This window comes from Phalacrocorax carbo, chromosome 1 (assembly GCF_963921805.1).
Source record: "Phalacrocorax carbo chromosome 1, bPhaCar2.1, whole genome shotgun sequence".
In the NCBI taxonomy this organism is placed as follows: Eukaryota; Metazoa; Chordata; class Aves; order Suliformes; family Phalacrocoracidae; genus Phalacrocorax; species Phalacrocorax carbo.
In genome coordinates, this window is record NC_087513.1 from 200,367,764 (window position 1) to 200,381,720 (window position 13,957).

The 13,957-nt window shown below is 43.6% G+C and overlaps 1 protein-coding gene across 1 annotated transcript; it reads left to right on the forward strand.

The window, feature by feature from the left end:
- The first annotated feature begins 8,796 nt into the window (after positions 1-8,796).
- Positions 8,797-10,629, forward strand: SLN (sarcolipin). Its single transcript, XM_064438493.1, has 2 exons — positions 8,797-8,911; positions 9,974-10,629. Exon 2 carries the CDS (start codon positions 10,081-10,083, stop codon positions 10,174-10,176), a length of 96 nt encoding a protein of 31 aa, XP_064294563.1. The 5' UTR covers positions 8,797-8,911; positions 9,974-10,080; the 3' UTR covers positions 10,177-10,629.
- Positions 10,630-13,957: the final 3,328 nt, after the last annotated feature.

Consider the following 13,957-nt stretch of genomic DNA (forward strand, 5'->3'; position numbering starts at 1 on the left):
AGCAGAGGTATATTTTAGGTAGTGTTTAGTGGCAGTTTATCTATTCATTATCCCCATTTACATTTGTAGAGTACACCTAAATCTTGCAAAAACATCGGGTCTTCCAGCCCTTATGGCTTTCTCCCATCCCAGGTATCACCTGAATAACTGAGGGTCTAGTCTACAGCATGCAGAAACTCAAATTACTGCAAAAAACAGTATCTAATGGCTGACTGATAAACTACACTCATACCAGGGCTCAGGCTATGAATCATTTATAGAGATAAGCTTCCTCCTCTGTTTAAATTCAGCAATATTCTTGGTTCTAATATAGATACCCAGCTTAGTGTGGTTTCCTCCCTACCAGTTGTGGGCTGGACCCAGAACTCACCCACACACAACCTGTTTGCAGACCCCCACCCTTTTGGTAGTTCCTGCCTGGAAGTATGCTGCTTCCTAGCCACCTCTGAGCTTCATCATCCCAGAAGCAGGGCAGGTGCTTTCTATCTGTTGTTCCCCAGACAGGTTCCAGGCTATGGCTTCAGCTTGCTGGTTCTGTTCACACACTGATCTGAGTGTCCCTAGGGAAGGACACCGATTCCTTTCCATGTTCCCAGGGACGGGCTCTCTGTCTTCTCATGGTAGATGCTGGACTAAGTGAACTGCCCACTGCTGGTGGTTACTTCCTGATGATCTTCTAGTTAAGGGGGTGATGTCCCACCATGGTGTTTTTTCTTTTTTAATTGAACTAAGCTGCACCATTTTGTCAAAGAGTTTGTTGTTGGCATTTGTAAAGTGGTGAGAATGGGAAGGAATGAAAGCTTGCACTAACAGGTAGAGGATGACCCAGAATTTGTAGTTTATTTGCTTCCCAAAGGTATCTGAGTGCCCAGTTTGGCAAAGGTCTAGCTGGAATTTCAGAGTTTTTCCTTTGTTGGACTCAGGTGGGGCTGTCAAAAGATTCGTTTCCCAGGTACACACAGAGAAACTGCCCCCCCCGCCCCTTTCAGATGGTGTACGCACAGGCTTCTCCACTCAGCACTCTCTTCAATAGTCTCTAACCTTCAGGATGGCCCCCATCACCCCACTGGAGCATACCCCTCTCTGGGTCTTTATAGACAACCAGGAATGGTTAACACTTCTCTGTGCCTGCCACAGCTTTGTCATGAGGATTTGGGCAGAATATTGTCTGTCTGAGGAGAAGTAGTGCTACTTTCTTAAAATGCAGCACCTGCTCCATGGCATCTGTGTTTGTTGTTCTGTGGTGAATATGAAGCATCTTCTCCCACAGAGAAGGAGGGACCACACACTGCACCTGAGGTAAGGGCATCCACACAAGTGAGTAGCTATGCAGCTTGCATGTTGTGGCAGAGCTGGGCTGTGAGCTTTCAGAAACGCATTCATCGGCCCATAGCCCTGTAAAACCACACAAGCACTGTAGGTTGACAGTACCAGGGTGTGTTGGCACAACAGCTGGTGGCCTAGTAACTAAAGGCAAACCTTCCTTGCAGGGAGTATTTACAGGCTGCCTTACAAATGACTCCAGAGATTTAACAACTTGCACGACAGCTGTATGAGTTAGAGCTGAAAGCTTCTCACATAGCAGTAGTGCTGATATGGTTGTTCACAGAGATAAAAATTGTATTTCTACATGGTGCCAGGACATAGTTTATTAAAGACTCACTTCTTTTCATGTAAGAGAACTAAGCCAGGCTGTGGGCACACAAACACCTCACTCTGGGTAGAGTAAGGGGAGAACCTGCCTGACATCAGTGGCAGCTTATGGCCAAACTCCTACTCAGAAATAACTTTACAGTAACTTGCCCCCTTTTTGCAGAGATAAGCACCCTCTCTTTCCTTATACAATCAGTTACCAGGCTGCCACCAACAGGCTGTAAGTTCACAGACACCCTTGTTGCTTTGGTGTCCATTCCTGTTCCAGGATGGCTGGACCCTTTGCTGCAGTCTTTTGACACGTTGATAGCTACAAGGGTGCCAACCAGTCTTGATGTAAGAGCACTGAACATCAAGGCTTGAGTACAGAAAGCTGCACTTCTCAGCCTATGCCTCTGACCTTGCTGCACCAAAGTCTTTCCTCCACCACCTGTGGAAATTTCCTCCACCACTCAGAAACGAGTTAAAAAAAGATTTATTGTGTTTCTTATTTGAATATGTTCTTCCATTACAACTTCTACTATCAATCTCTCTTATATATTTCTCTGCTAGTTTGCAGATTGTTTTTACTTTGAACAAATGCTGCCTACATTTTTTCTCTGTTACCTTAGCACCTTGTGTGTGTGGGCAGAAGTCTCCTGGTTCATACAACCCAGAAATGGCATCCATTGCAATAAGGAACTTTTATTGATGTTGCAAAGATCATGACTGCTCTATCTTGGAAGACATTGCCAGCGCAGGGGCCCATAGTTGCAAGGATTTATCATGCACTTGCCTGCCCAAACAGCAGCTCTGTCCACAGTGCATTTTAAGCTCAAACAGTGTGGAAGAGTGTGGCCACAATAACCTGCACCTCTGTGACCTTGACCCTGATGGCTGAAATTAGCTTTACAGATGGTTAAGCTCAAAAGCCTCTCCATAGCTTCCGCCAGTACTGGCTGGACAAGGGAATGTGGTAAGAGTGTATCCCAGCACATGGTCATGAATCCTGTACTAGCTTTTAGTTATCTTCCAGGAGAAACTTATTAACTGCAATGTCTGATGTTTAGCATCACTGGGAGAAGTTGACTTTTAATGCCTTTCTTTAAAGCCCAGTAAAGGTGAAGGCTGTGTCCCAGAATTCAGTTCCATTCAGAACAAGTGGGAGCACATACAAGCTGACATGTAAAATACATCCATTTTGGCTAAATTTCTACACCATTTCTGCATTTTGACCTCTGATATTTAATCTCCTAAATCCTATTCACTGTCCTTGGAGTGACGGGGTCACTGCTGTTGCAGGTGAATTACGTTTTCTTCACTCATGATCTGACATTTGAAGTAGTTTGGAGGCAGCCAGTTATAAGAGACTAAAATGGAGGTCTCCCTCTCTTTACCCTTCTTGTCTTACCTCTTGTTTGTGGTGCCATAGAAGCAATTTTAAGTTGTCTTCTTTCCCCATTGTGTTCAGGGCTGCACGTGTTCTTTTCTGGGTCAGAAATGTTCAATTGGCCTATCCGCACTACCTTGCGGGTTGGTAGTTCGCCTCATAGTACTGCAGCATTTGTCCAGTTGAAAATGTTGCATAGAAATGAGAGGAGAATTTTCTGACTCTAGGCACGTTGTGAAAAGCAGTCTAAAATTAATAAAACTAAAAATGGAAACAATAAAATAAGCCTGATAAAAATTAGATAAAAAGTCTGACAATGAATGAACTCTGACAGAGTACAAGAGTCTACAATCTGGCAACAATTATAAATGGTCATGTGACTTGTGGCCCATACTTTGGATATTGTAATCTTCTCTGAAACATTTTTCCTTGTTATCCTGGACTTTTCTGGTCATGTTCATCTTGCATAACACCTTCCAGAGAACTGTAAATGTCTATTTTATGTCAAATAAATTTCCAGCTGGTGGACTCTTTCTCCCCACTGACTGTAGTGTGATGCTTGAAGTTGGCAGAGATTAATCCCACCCATCAGACATGGAAAAAGAGTGACATTTCCCTGCCTGCTACCCATTCCTTATTGTGTTCCCTTTGAGGATTGGTCTTGCTAACAAGTCAGAGTGAAGCAAAGCTAAACAGGAATGAAAGATTGTAAGACAGAGTGCTGTGATCATTAAAATTTGGAAGTCTCATTCACCAATATTTTCAGTGATTTCTAGAAGGACGAGATTGGTAAGCAGCAAACAGCAACAGTATCAGGCAAGAAGTTCTACTTTTTCTCTCCACACCCAGAATATAAGTCCTCAAAATCCTCACTGTGCTGACATCCATCCTGGAGACACTATCCTTAGGTGCTTACATTTTTCATCACTGAAGCTCCCTGAGAGCTGAAAGACCTGCAGTGGCAGGCAGATAGGTCTCTACCTTGTGCCTCTGTTGCTGTGCAGTCCTTTGCCCATCTGCCCCGAGGGAGAACAGACCTGAATCTAGATCTTTATCTCCCATGTGTGTCTATCCCAGTGGTCCTGCTGGGGAAATGGAGGTATAGTTTGTTGTGGTTTGAAGAAATGATGCCTGTGGCATCTGAGGATTTGTTCAAAGCATCTCCTTTGCTGGCAAGGGTTAGATGCATGCAAATGCAGTTGGTAACTACTTTTGTGACTGGGTGCTCAGAACATCTAATGATTTCTCTTTTACTTCTGCTGATCTGATGTCCCTGCCCATTTTGGGACCTGTTTTACACTTCAGTAAGCCTGAAAGGACGTACTGACACTGATGTAAATGTCATACGGACAATCTGTCAGACTCTCCTCATCTGTTGGATAGGCAGCTTTACATAAAAATAAACATGGCATCTCTGGGCAGGGAGACTGTGCACTGTTGGCTTTGGAGGATGAAGAGTCCTATTCCTTGCTTTGATGAAGGAACAGAACTGTGCCAAGCCATTTAGCTTAAAGGCTTAATTCAGAGACAAGGCTAAACCCACCAGTGTTTAAATAGACTGAGGTGTCTCCCTGCAGCCCCAGGAAAGGTACCTGCCCCTCAGATGGTGACAGTGTTTAAGTCTTGCTTTGACCTGCAGTATCCTCTATTAGCTAACTCAAGCAACTGCCTACCCACCCCATGGCTTGTTGGGCCCCATTTTTGGGAACTGAGGTATATTTATCTGCTAAAAATATAGACCTTTGCCATCTGACCAAGTCCAGCCTCCCTAGCGCCCCTAAACTACCTTTGGAGGTAGCCAGTACAATCTGTGGAGTTTAGGAAGACAGACCCTACAGCAGATATCCACAATAGGAAGATGACTTGCATGTATTAATCACCTGTTTTTCCTTCACTAACTCTGTTAAGGGAGCCTGTGCTGACTGGTTCTGCGGGAGGCCCTGTGCTGTATTCACACAGCCATCATGTGGAGGGCTGTGGGTCTCACACTTTCCTGGCAGATGGGCTCCTGCTGTGGATGTTGTGAATTCTGCCAGGAGCCTAAAATTGAGATACGGCAATGATCAGGCTCCTGGGTACGTCTTCTGCCCAGCAGCTTCTCGTAGAGTGTTGGTGTCTGTTTAGAACTTCTGTAAATCACCAGATTTAAAAACTGCTGAGCGATTTTAAGTTGTCTTCATTTCCCATAGTGAGACATGATAGTTATATGTGAAATACATACTGTGATTACAAGTACAGTACATTGCTGCAAAGTTGGGTTCATACAGAGAAGACAGTGCTTCAAGTGGGTCTTCTAAGAAGATACTCGTGATTACACTAGAAAGTAGGTGCCAATTTAAAAAGGAACCAATTATTAGCAGATTTAAACATATATATACTGCACTTAGTGAGAAAGGTAATGATGAGAGCAAAAATGGACATAATCTGCTCTAATTATGTAAGAATGCCTTTGAAAGATTATGTGCTACTTGATTAGTAGGGTGGGAAGAACTTGAGATAGTCACAGCAACTTTAAATATAGACTAGAGCCTTAAGTTTGAGTATGCGAGGCATGAAGAAGGAGCTTTGGCACAGGCCACGTGAAAGATGAGAACATCCAGATCTGTCAGAAAAAAGAAGAAAAAATAAAAGTGCCAAAAGAAACATATTTGGCACAGTATCTAAACCTCTGGGTTAGCATTTAAAGTAAAACCGTGCAGTTCTTTCTCCTCTTCTTTCTACTTTCCTAATCGGTATTTAAACACTTGGTTAAACAAACCCTCCTTTTAAAGAGTCAGCCTTTAAGTTTTTTAGGCTCTTTGTTCATAAACAGCAGGAGTATGGTTTGTTGCGGTGGATCAGAAGTTGCAGTGTCTGGCAGCAGCAGACTCTAACCTACGGCCTGTTGAAGTTAGATGTTCAGACACTGGCTGGATTTCCAGTTAATGTCCAGGCACATTCCACAGCTCAGGCATGTTTATTTGTACCCCCTGTTCAGTGCTAAGTCAATTTTTTTCCCCCAAGTCTTTGTGCGTGTGTACATTCTGTCAGATGGCATCAAACTTAACATAACATAGTTTGCCTCTTCTAAAGTTACTAGGGACTAACTCTGTCAATCAAAGTGTTTCTTAGCTGGTTGGTCTCAGTTCTAGCAAATAAGGTGCCTTCAAATTGCTGATACGTTGAGGAAAGTTACTTTCTCTGCTGTATGGAATATTTGAATTTGCTATTTCATTTTTGTAATGCTGAAAGTATGCAGGATGTTGTATAGCAAAGCTGAACTATGAACAAGTTGCCTAGCCTAGAACTATTCATAGAATAAAGTATCACAGCTTTAGGAACACACCCTCGTGTTGAAGGGACAGCCTAACAGTACGAGCAAGAGGGAGCCATAAAGCCACCCCTGTTTGTGGTCCCAATCTAGCAATCCCAATATGCTGAATCCCAGAAATTTGAGCATAGCCAGAGATCACGTTACATTTGCTCTGTTTCTATATCCTTTCCCTGAATTCCTCTACCAGCCAGTATGTTGGCTTAGGTAAACCTTTGCTCTGGTCTACTAATGAATTTCTTGTGATCTTATACGCTCTTCCATGGTCTCCTGTAAAATCCTCTGCACAAAAATGAGGAAAACCTCTGTGCCTGTAGAGAGAAAGGAAGGGTATGCAGGACTTAGGGCATTTATCGGGTGTGCTGATTAATGACATTTGTAGCACTGTTTCCCTAGTTTGAGGAAGGGAATTTTTCTAGCTGTCATGGATGAAGTCCAAGGTGAAGGAGGTGAGCTGGGACAGAGGAGGAAGGGGCTGCCTGTCAGTATGGAAGTGCAGATACAGGCCTGGGGACCAGAGCTGAGGGGTTCCTGTTAAAGAAAGACATGTTTTGAGTTTTCTGTTGGCAGAGAGTAAAATAAACCCCAAGATCTCCAAGATGCACAGCCCAAGGGGAACATGTGGGCACCAAGGTGCAACATTTAAAAATTAAGATCAATGGCACTCAAATATTTCACCCTTTTCTTGGTAGATATTTATATGATGATGAAGTGGATTAGCCATTGCGTGAGAAATCAGAGATTTCTGCTTCAGAACATGCCAGGGAAGGGAATAGCCTAGGGCAGTTTCATGGCAGACATACACCCTGCTTCCCTCGGGTGATGGGGAGCATTCTGAATCTGGATTTCCAATCCCCTGTAAGTATGGGTCAGGTTTGCCCTAGTTTTCCTTGAGAGGATAGGCTTTGGTGGCTCAGCCCACAAGAGCATGCATCGCAATAGGACCCTGCAAACCTACTTAGGTATCTAACTCCTGAATGAACTATGGGTTAAGCCTTTGCTCTTTCATCTCTATATTTTAGCAGAGGACTCCCACACAGCATGTCATCTTTTATGAACATGCTCCCTTCCTACTTCCAGTCATTGCGTGGGGAGGCTATTTAGGGAGATCATCCAGCAAAACACAAGCAACCCGCCCCTCCAGCCCGCCCTGGTTACCTGCAGCTATTTGTTTTGCTGCGTTTTTCATTGGGTTGGTTTCCAGCCAGCCAGCCTCCCTCACCGGGGGCATCGCACCATGATGTGAGTGCTGGTGCTGGTGCGAAGGTGAAACCTGGGAGCTCATGGAGGGGGACTGTCACAGCAAGCTTAGATACTCTGAGCCACACTATCTCCCAGCATGCCCAAATATAAATACAAAAGGCATCAGAATCAGTAAATAATATGCACACTATATATCATGTGGTGTTTGGCAGTGAGAATAAGGCCGGTGTTGTGGATAGCCTTACACACTTAAACCTGATCAGGATCCTCTTGCTCATTTGGCAGCACTGTGTTGCAGAAGTCACCCCTCTGACTTCAGTGGAAATGCTTGTATCATTCATGTGAAGCGGGGGTCTGAGTGGGGGGAACCCATGGCAGTGCAACGCTGGCAGAGTCTGCTCCCAGTTCAATCCAGCCTGCTCTGCTGACTCTCTCTTTCAGCTGTATTGATTTAAAGGAAACTAATAACCATTTCTTTTTGTTTACATATATAACAAGTTCTAGCAGTGCCTTGGGCAAAGATAAGATGATGTGGGGATTACAGCTATGCAGGCTGCAGAGCAGTGTCCTTTCTGGAGGAAACACTGCAGCGTGGCAGAAATACTTCTCTGTATGCTCAGGCAGACGGATCATTAAAATCAGCATTGAAAATTGAGGAAAGGAGAGCATGCATGTGAGCCAGTGGCTCTTTAAAGCAAAGGATTGGGCTTTTTAGAACTCTTAGTCCTAAACTTTTCTATCCAGCAAATAATCCTGGATTTCAGTAGTCTGTATTTAAATGCAAATAAAAGCAATATTTAAATGCAATATTTTTTTCCTGTTCACTTTATTTTAAATGCATATGAAGTTGAGAAGCTATGGGGACTATAGCTCTATACCACAACAGCTGTACTGAATTTAGGAAGGTAACTGTGTAGACAGGGCTCCATATACTGGAAACGATCTTGAGAGATCCTGAAATCTTCACACAGACTTATGCAAGTGGCTCTCTTTCCTATTCTTTTCCCCACATCAGATGTGAAGACACCAATGGGCCAAAAGAAATTCTTGTAAAATCCCATTGAGTCCCAAGGGCTACACACAGCTCTGCTCTTAGCACAGCACCACGTCAGAAGACCTAAAAGAAGCAAATCAGCCCACTGAGCCCACTGCATAAACAGCCTTAACCAAAGCCCTTTTAAAATATTTTGGGGGTGATGTCAGCACCTGGGTTGCCAATGCACTTGTTGCTCTCCTCCCTCAGCCTACTTTAGTTCCCACACAGGGACGGGGCATCCAGACCGAGTGGGACATAGGCAGAAGCTGAGAGGGAAATAATATCTGCAGTCACCCGAAGTCTAGAGGCAGAACCACTGGGCTCCATTTACCTCCGCAAGGTAAAAAAACTTGGCTTAGTTATTAGGTCAGATTTTCTCTTGTCCAAGGACATAGGAGGCTGGCAAAACAACTTGGGAATGTAGGAATTAGATGACTGCATGCACTGGGCTTTTAATATTTAATCTGCAAACTAAAGCATTTTCTGTTTAAACTCTCTGTCTTCATTCAGGTATGGTCCTAGGGCTTCTCTTGCCCACACCATAGATATTACAGCTTAATCTGGCTTCTCTGCTAAGATTTTGGTTGCATGGCTGTAGTTCTTTGTCTAGAGCTTATGTCTCACTTGTTTAAAGGTTTTTCATTTTATTTATATGGCATATAGATGGGATTAACAATATTAATGATAAATTGTTCTCATTTCTCTGTATGAACTCCAAGAACATATAAAATTCAAAACTTGTTATTATAAAGTAAATAAAACCAATAACCAACAGAAAAGTTTTGGAATACAACTTGAATGAGATTTCTGAAGTAAGAGATCTATAGCAGCTTGAAAGTGCAGGAAAGTCAGAAGGTGTTTGAGAAAATGCTATTTCATCTGTAGGATTAACTCACAAAATTTATTAAGTTCTTCAGAAATGAAAATATCTAACCTAAGGTTCTCCTTGTACTTTTAATGGTAACAATTCAGTTTTATTAGTCTTTCTTTATACAAGAGTAGTTTGGACCTAGTTTCTTTAAAAAATTGAACTATGCAAAGAAATATAAGAATTTAAAGAAGTCAGACCAGTAGCATATTTACAATGTTTACCTGTTGAAAGTAACAAAAGGGTCTTGGGCATTATTTATTTGAAAAGGCTTGTACAAAGCAGTGCTAATTTCCAGGGACTGCTCACCCCTGCATGGTATATTTTGGGGAAACACTGAGAACGCTTCTTGTCAAAAGCTGGAAATCAAAGAAGGTGATAAGCTGCCAAGATAGCTTTTACTTTTTAGTGTCCCTAGAGCTTACTAACTTCTAGCCACTGAAACAACATTTATTTACACCAATATAAATAGCTCTGCTGAACCTGCCACCTTCATGCATCTGTTCTTCACATATTTTTCTTTTTCCTTGAAAGAGCCCGTGACCTGAAGGTTGAGCTCAAGGACGCTCCCAGGCAAGTCACTGAAGTTTTCCCCTTGCTCTACCTGTTGACCTCTGCTCTCCCCTGATTACTCCCGAAAAATGGAGCGATCCACACAAGAACTTTTCCTCAACTTCATGATTGTCCTGATTACTGTATTGCTCATGTGGCTCCTTGTGAAGTCTTATCAGGAGTAAAAGACAATCAGAAACTCTGGGAGATGATTTAAGTGTGTGTCTCCGCAGATATAAGTAACACCCACAGCACAACCCTGTGATTAGCTTTCAATCAACTGAGGATGTTGTCAATTTTTTTTACTCTCTCCTATCTGTTGCCCGTGCTAAAGTTTGTGATGGGTCTATGGTGGTGTAATTATTTTATTCTGCAGTGATCCAGCTGTAAAATGCAAAATGCAAGATCCTTAGGAACTGATCTATGTGTCTCTCTCCTTCGGTAGTTACCGTGAATGCTGTAACCCCCTGCTCGCCGTGCCGGCTTGTTTGGCGTCAGTGTTAGGTTCTCGAGGGTATAAAACTGCAGTATGCAATGTAACTGTCTGTATTAACCAGCGTAAAAGGCACAGACTTGCTTAGCAGAAAGGAATGTGAAACCTCTACTTTCACTTGTTCATTTCACTTAAATAAAGAACATGTAAACCCACTTTTTGTAGCATTCCTTATCCCTCTCCTGGCCTGACTGCTGTTCAATGAGAGACCTGCTGATAACCATGGTACTGTGCACCATGCAAGTCTGTTAGTTTGCTTGTTCCTCCCACGTGTATTTTTATTTCTATTTTTTAAAAAAATTGCTGTAGAGAGGAAATCCTGCCACTTAAGAGGATGCAGCTACATGAATGTTCAGGACACTTTTCTGTCTAGAGTGACTTACACCATTGGTGCCTGTGGATGTGGACTTCAAAGAGAACTTCTGTCCCACTGGGACATTGTCAATAATTGCATTTTCTGAAGCTGGATTTCAGGCAGGGATTCCCATGATCCTATTTTTGGCCAAACTATGCTTGGAGCAGTGCCTGGAGGGTCAGTCACAGGCGTAGGCGCCCGCTGGCGCCACAGCCTTGCTGCAAGCCTTGCCCGGGGCAGCAGCCTCTCAGGTTCCGCTGCAGTGTGCTGGGTGCTGCGGCACAGCCATGCTCAGCCTCGGTAGGATGAGGTGTGAGTGTGTCTGGGTTGCTGTGATGGTGTCGTCACCTGCTAAGAAATCTTGAGCCATCCTGAAGAGCCCACAGTCCCTGGGTTTGTGAAATCAGTAATTGAACTCCTCCTAGGCATTCCCCTTCTGTTATTTTAATGGCTTCAGAGAATCAGTGTCTGCTGCAAAATACAGCTTTCTGTAGGAAGGCAGTTAGAGATGTGTCACACTGCTGATACAGGTCTTCTTCCCCCTCAGGAGCCTGCAAGGAGTGGGCAACATTGCAAGGCTGTGCTGTGAGTTACCCAAGGCAGGTCTCCAGTATGGTTAGATGGAGCAATGCTGGCCATGACAGCTGGGAGTTATACCTGGGCTTTAAGGAAAGACAGCAAACATGGTAGCACCACTTGTTAAGTGTGTGTGTTGCTTAAAGGTTGCTAGTAAATGACCTGTGGCCCTGTGTCACTTGTGCTGTCCCTCCGGGTTTGCAGCCACCCCCAATGCAGCTAATGCCACTCATCCTCCCAGTCAAGAAATTCCCACTCCAGTGCAATGATAAAAATCACCTCTTGTTTACTCTTGGCTGCAGCTGAGCAAACCTCCTTCCAGCATTCCCAGGGATGGCAAGTTTTCTGCAAGAAAACTGAGACACTGAAATGGACTTTTGCCAGCAGTGGACACAGCCCTTCTCTGCAGCCCACCTTTTACCAGGTGCTGTTATATTTTCATTAATTCACACAATCAGTTTGTGTTCATAAGCTTGGCTGAGACACACAGCAGTGCTGGAGAAGGACATGGAAAAATCTATTTTTAAATAGTGAATACTTGATAATTCAGTATGAAAGATTCTCATCTTTCACTGGCTGTGACTCCCTATCTCAGCTGAACATGGTGTCTTTGTTGGACTAGATGATCTCAGAGGTCCCTCCCAACCTGTGATTCTGTGATTATCAGACCTTCCTTTTGGCTTAAAAATAGATTTGCAGAGTCTCTCTTGCATCACAGCTTTCACAGGGGTCTCACCGCTGTGCGCTGGTCCCACCTGCCAGGGCTGAGGCTTTTCTGCCAGTCCCAAAGCATGTGCCCAGTGCCCAGGGAGAGCAATGTCATGAGCAAATTGATGTGTTTGGGCTCATCTCAGGCTAGCAATGGAAAAAATAGAGGTGTGGGCTTCACTGCCTGAGCAGAAGTGGTTCAGCAACAGCTCAAGGTGATCCTAGCAATTTTTAGATAGTAAGAGAAAATGTTCTGGACAGTTTGGGCCGTCGTCAACTTTTAGCCATCAGTTTTTTTGAGAGTAGACTTGCATCTAACTTTGACAATATGATTAAGGTAAAGCACCCAAACAAGTTGCTAGAAGTGAGAATACCAGTCTGAGTGGTTCTATTTTCAGGCTTTTATAATTTTTAAATGGACTTTGAATGAGGTAAGTTATTTGCCTAAGTTGTTTGCCTAAAATGACCTGAAGAAAAAGGCAATTCAACTGGCTGTGAAAAGCCAGCACTGTGCAGGTGCACAGACACATTAATGTCAAAGAGCATCAGCCAAATACATAGAGAGAGACAAAATTTCCCAATTTCAGAGACCTTGATGTAGATATTTGGTGTGACTTGAGCCTCAAACTCCTGTTATCTTCCTGCTTGCCAAAGAGGCCCTGAAGGAGAGGTGGCTCTCCAGTGATGTGTTTTACCAATGTTTTCCACCCCTATGCAGTGTAAGGGAGATCAAGAACACCTGAGGGCTTCTGGGCTAACAGTGTTTTGTCTTCAGTTTATCAATAAAATTAATTTAGGCAAAAATTTTATTAAAACTATACTTTAGAGTAAGTAGCTGCTCTGACTCCTCCAGCCTCCCTGAGCAAACGGTCCCAGTGCTTGATCACCCTCACAGGAAAAAAGCTTTTTCTTATGTTACATATAATTTCTGTATTTCAGTTTGTGCCCATTACCTCTTGTCTTGCTGCTGGGCACCACTGAGAAGAGTCTGGCTCTGTCTTTTTCATTCCCTCCTGTCAGGTATTTACATACATTGATAAGATCCCCTTGAGCCTTCTCTTCTCCAGGTTGAACTGTCCCAGCTCCTTCAGCTTTTTCTCATAGGTCAGATGCTCCAGGTCCTTCATCATCTTCATGGCTCTTTGCTGGACTCTTTCCAGTATGTCCATTCGTCTCTTGTACTGGGAAGCCCAGCACTGGACAGAGCATTACAGGTATTTCCCACCAGTGCTGAGCAGAGGGGAAGGAGAGCCTTTGATCTGCTGGCGATCTTCTGCCTGATGCAGCCCAGGAGACTGTTTGGCTTCTGCCGCAAGAGCCCATTGCTGGCTCATGGGCAGCTCGGTTTCCACAATGAGCCCCAGGTCCTCTGTCCTGGGGCCCAGGGTTATTCCTCCCCAGGGGGAGGACTTGGCATTTTCCTCTGCTGAATTTCATGAGGTTTCTGTCGGCTCATTTCTCCATCCCGCTGAGCAGGACAACACTCTGCTGTATCAGCCACTCCTTTTAGTTCTATATCTTTACTTTACATCTTTCCATACATACATTTACATACTTTACATAATTTTAATTAACCCATACCTGTTCTAAGACATCTATCCCTTCTTTGTGGCCCCTAACACATTACAAACGATGTACCATGAAAAGTATTATTATGCAAGCTCTCTTTTATATCTGCAAGCTCTTTTGGTTTTTATATATATATTTATACATGTATGCATATCAGCATTTGGCCTGCTGTAATTTTTATATGTAGTGTGCACAGGACATGAATGCAGCACAGTACCTGCTCATGGAGAGGATTGGCAAGTAACACTATACTTACCCCTGTTTC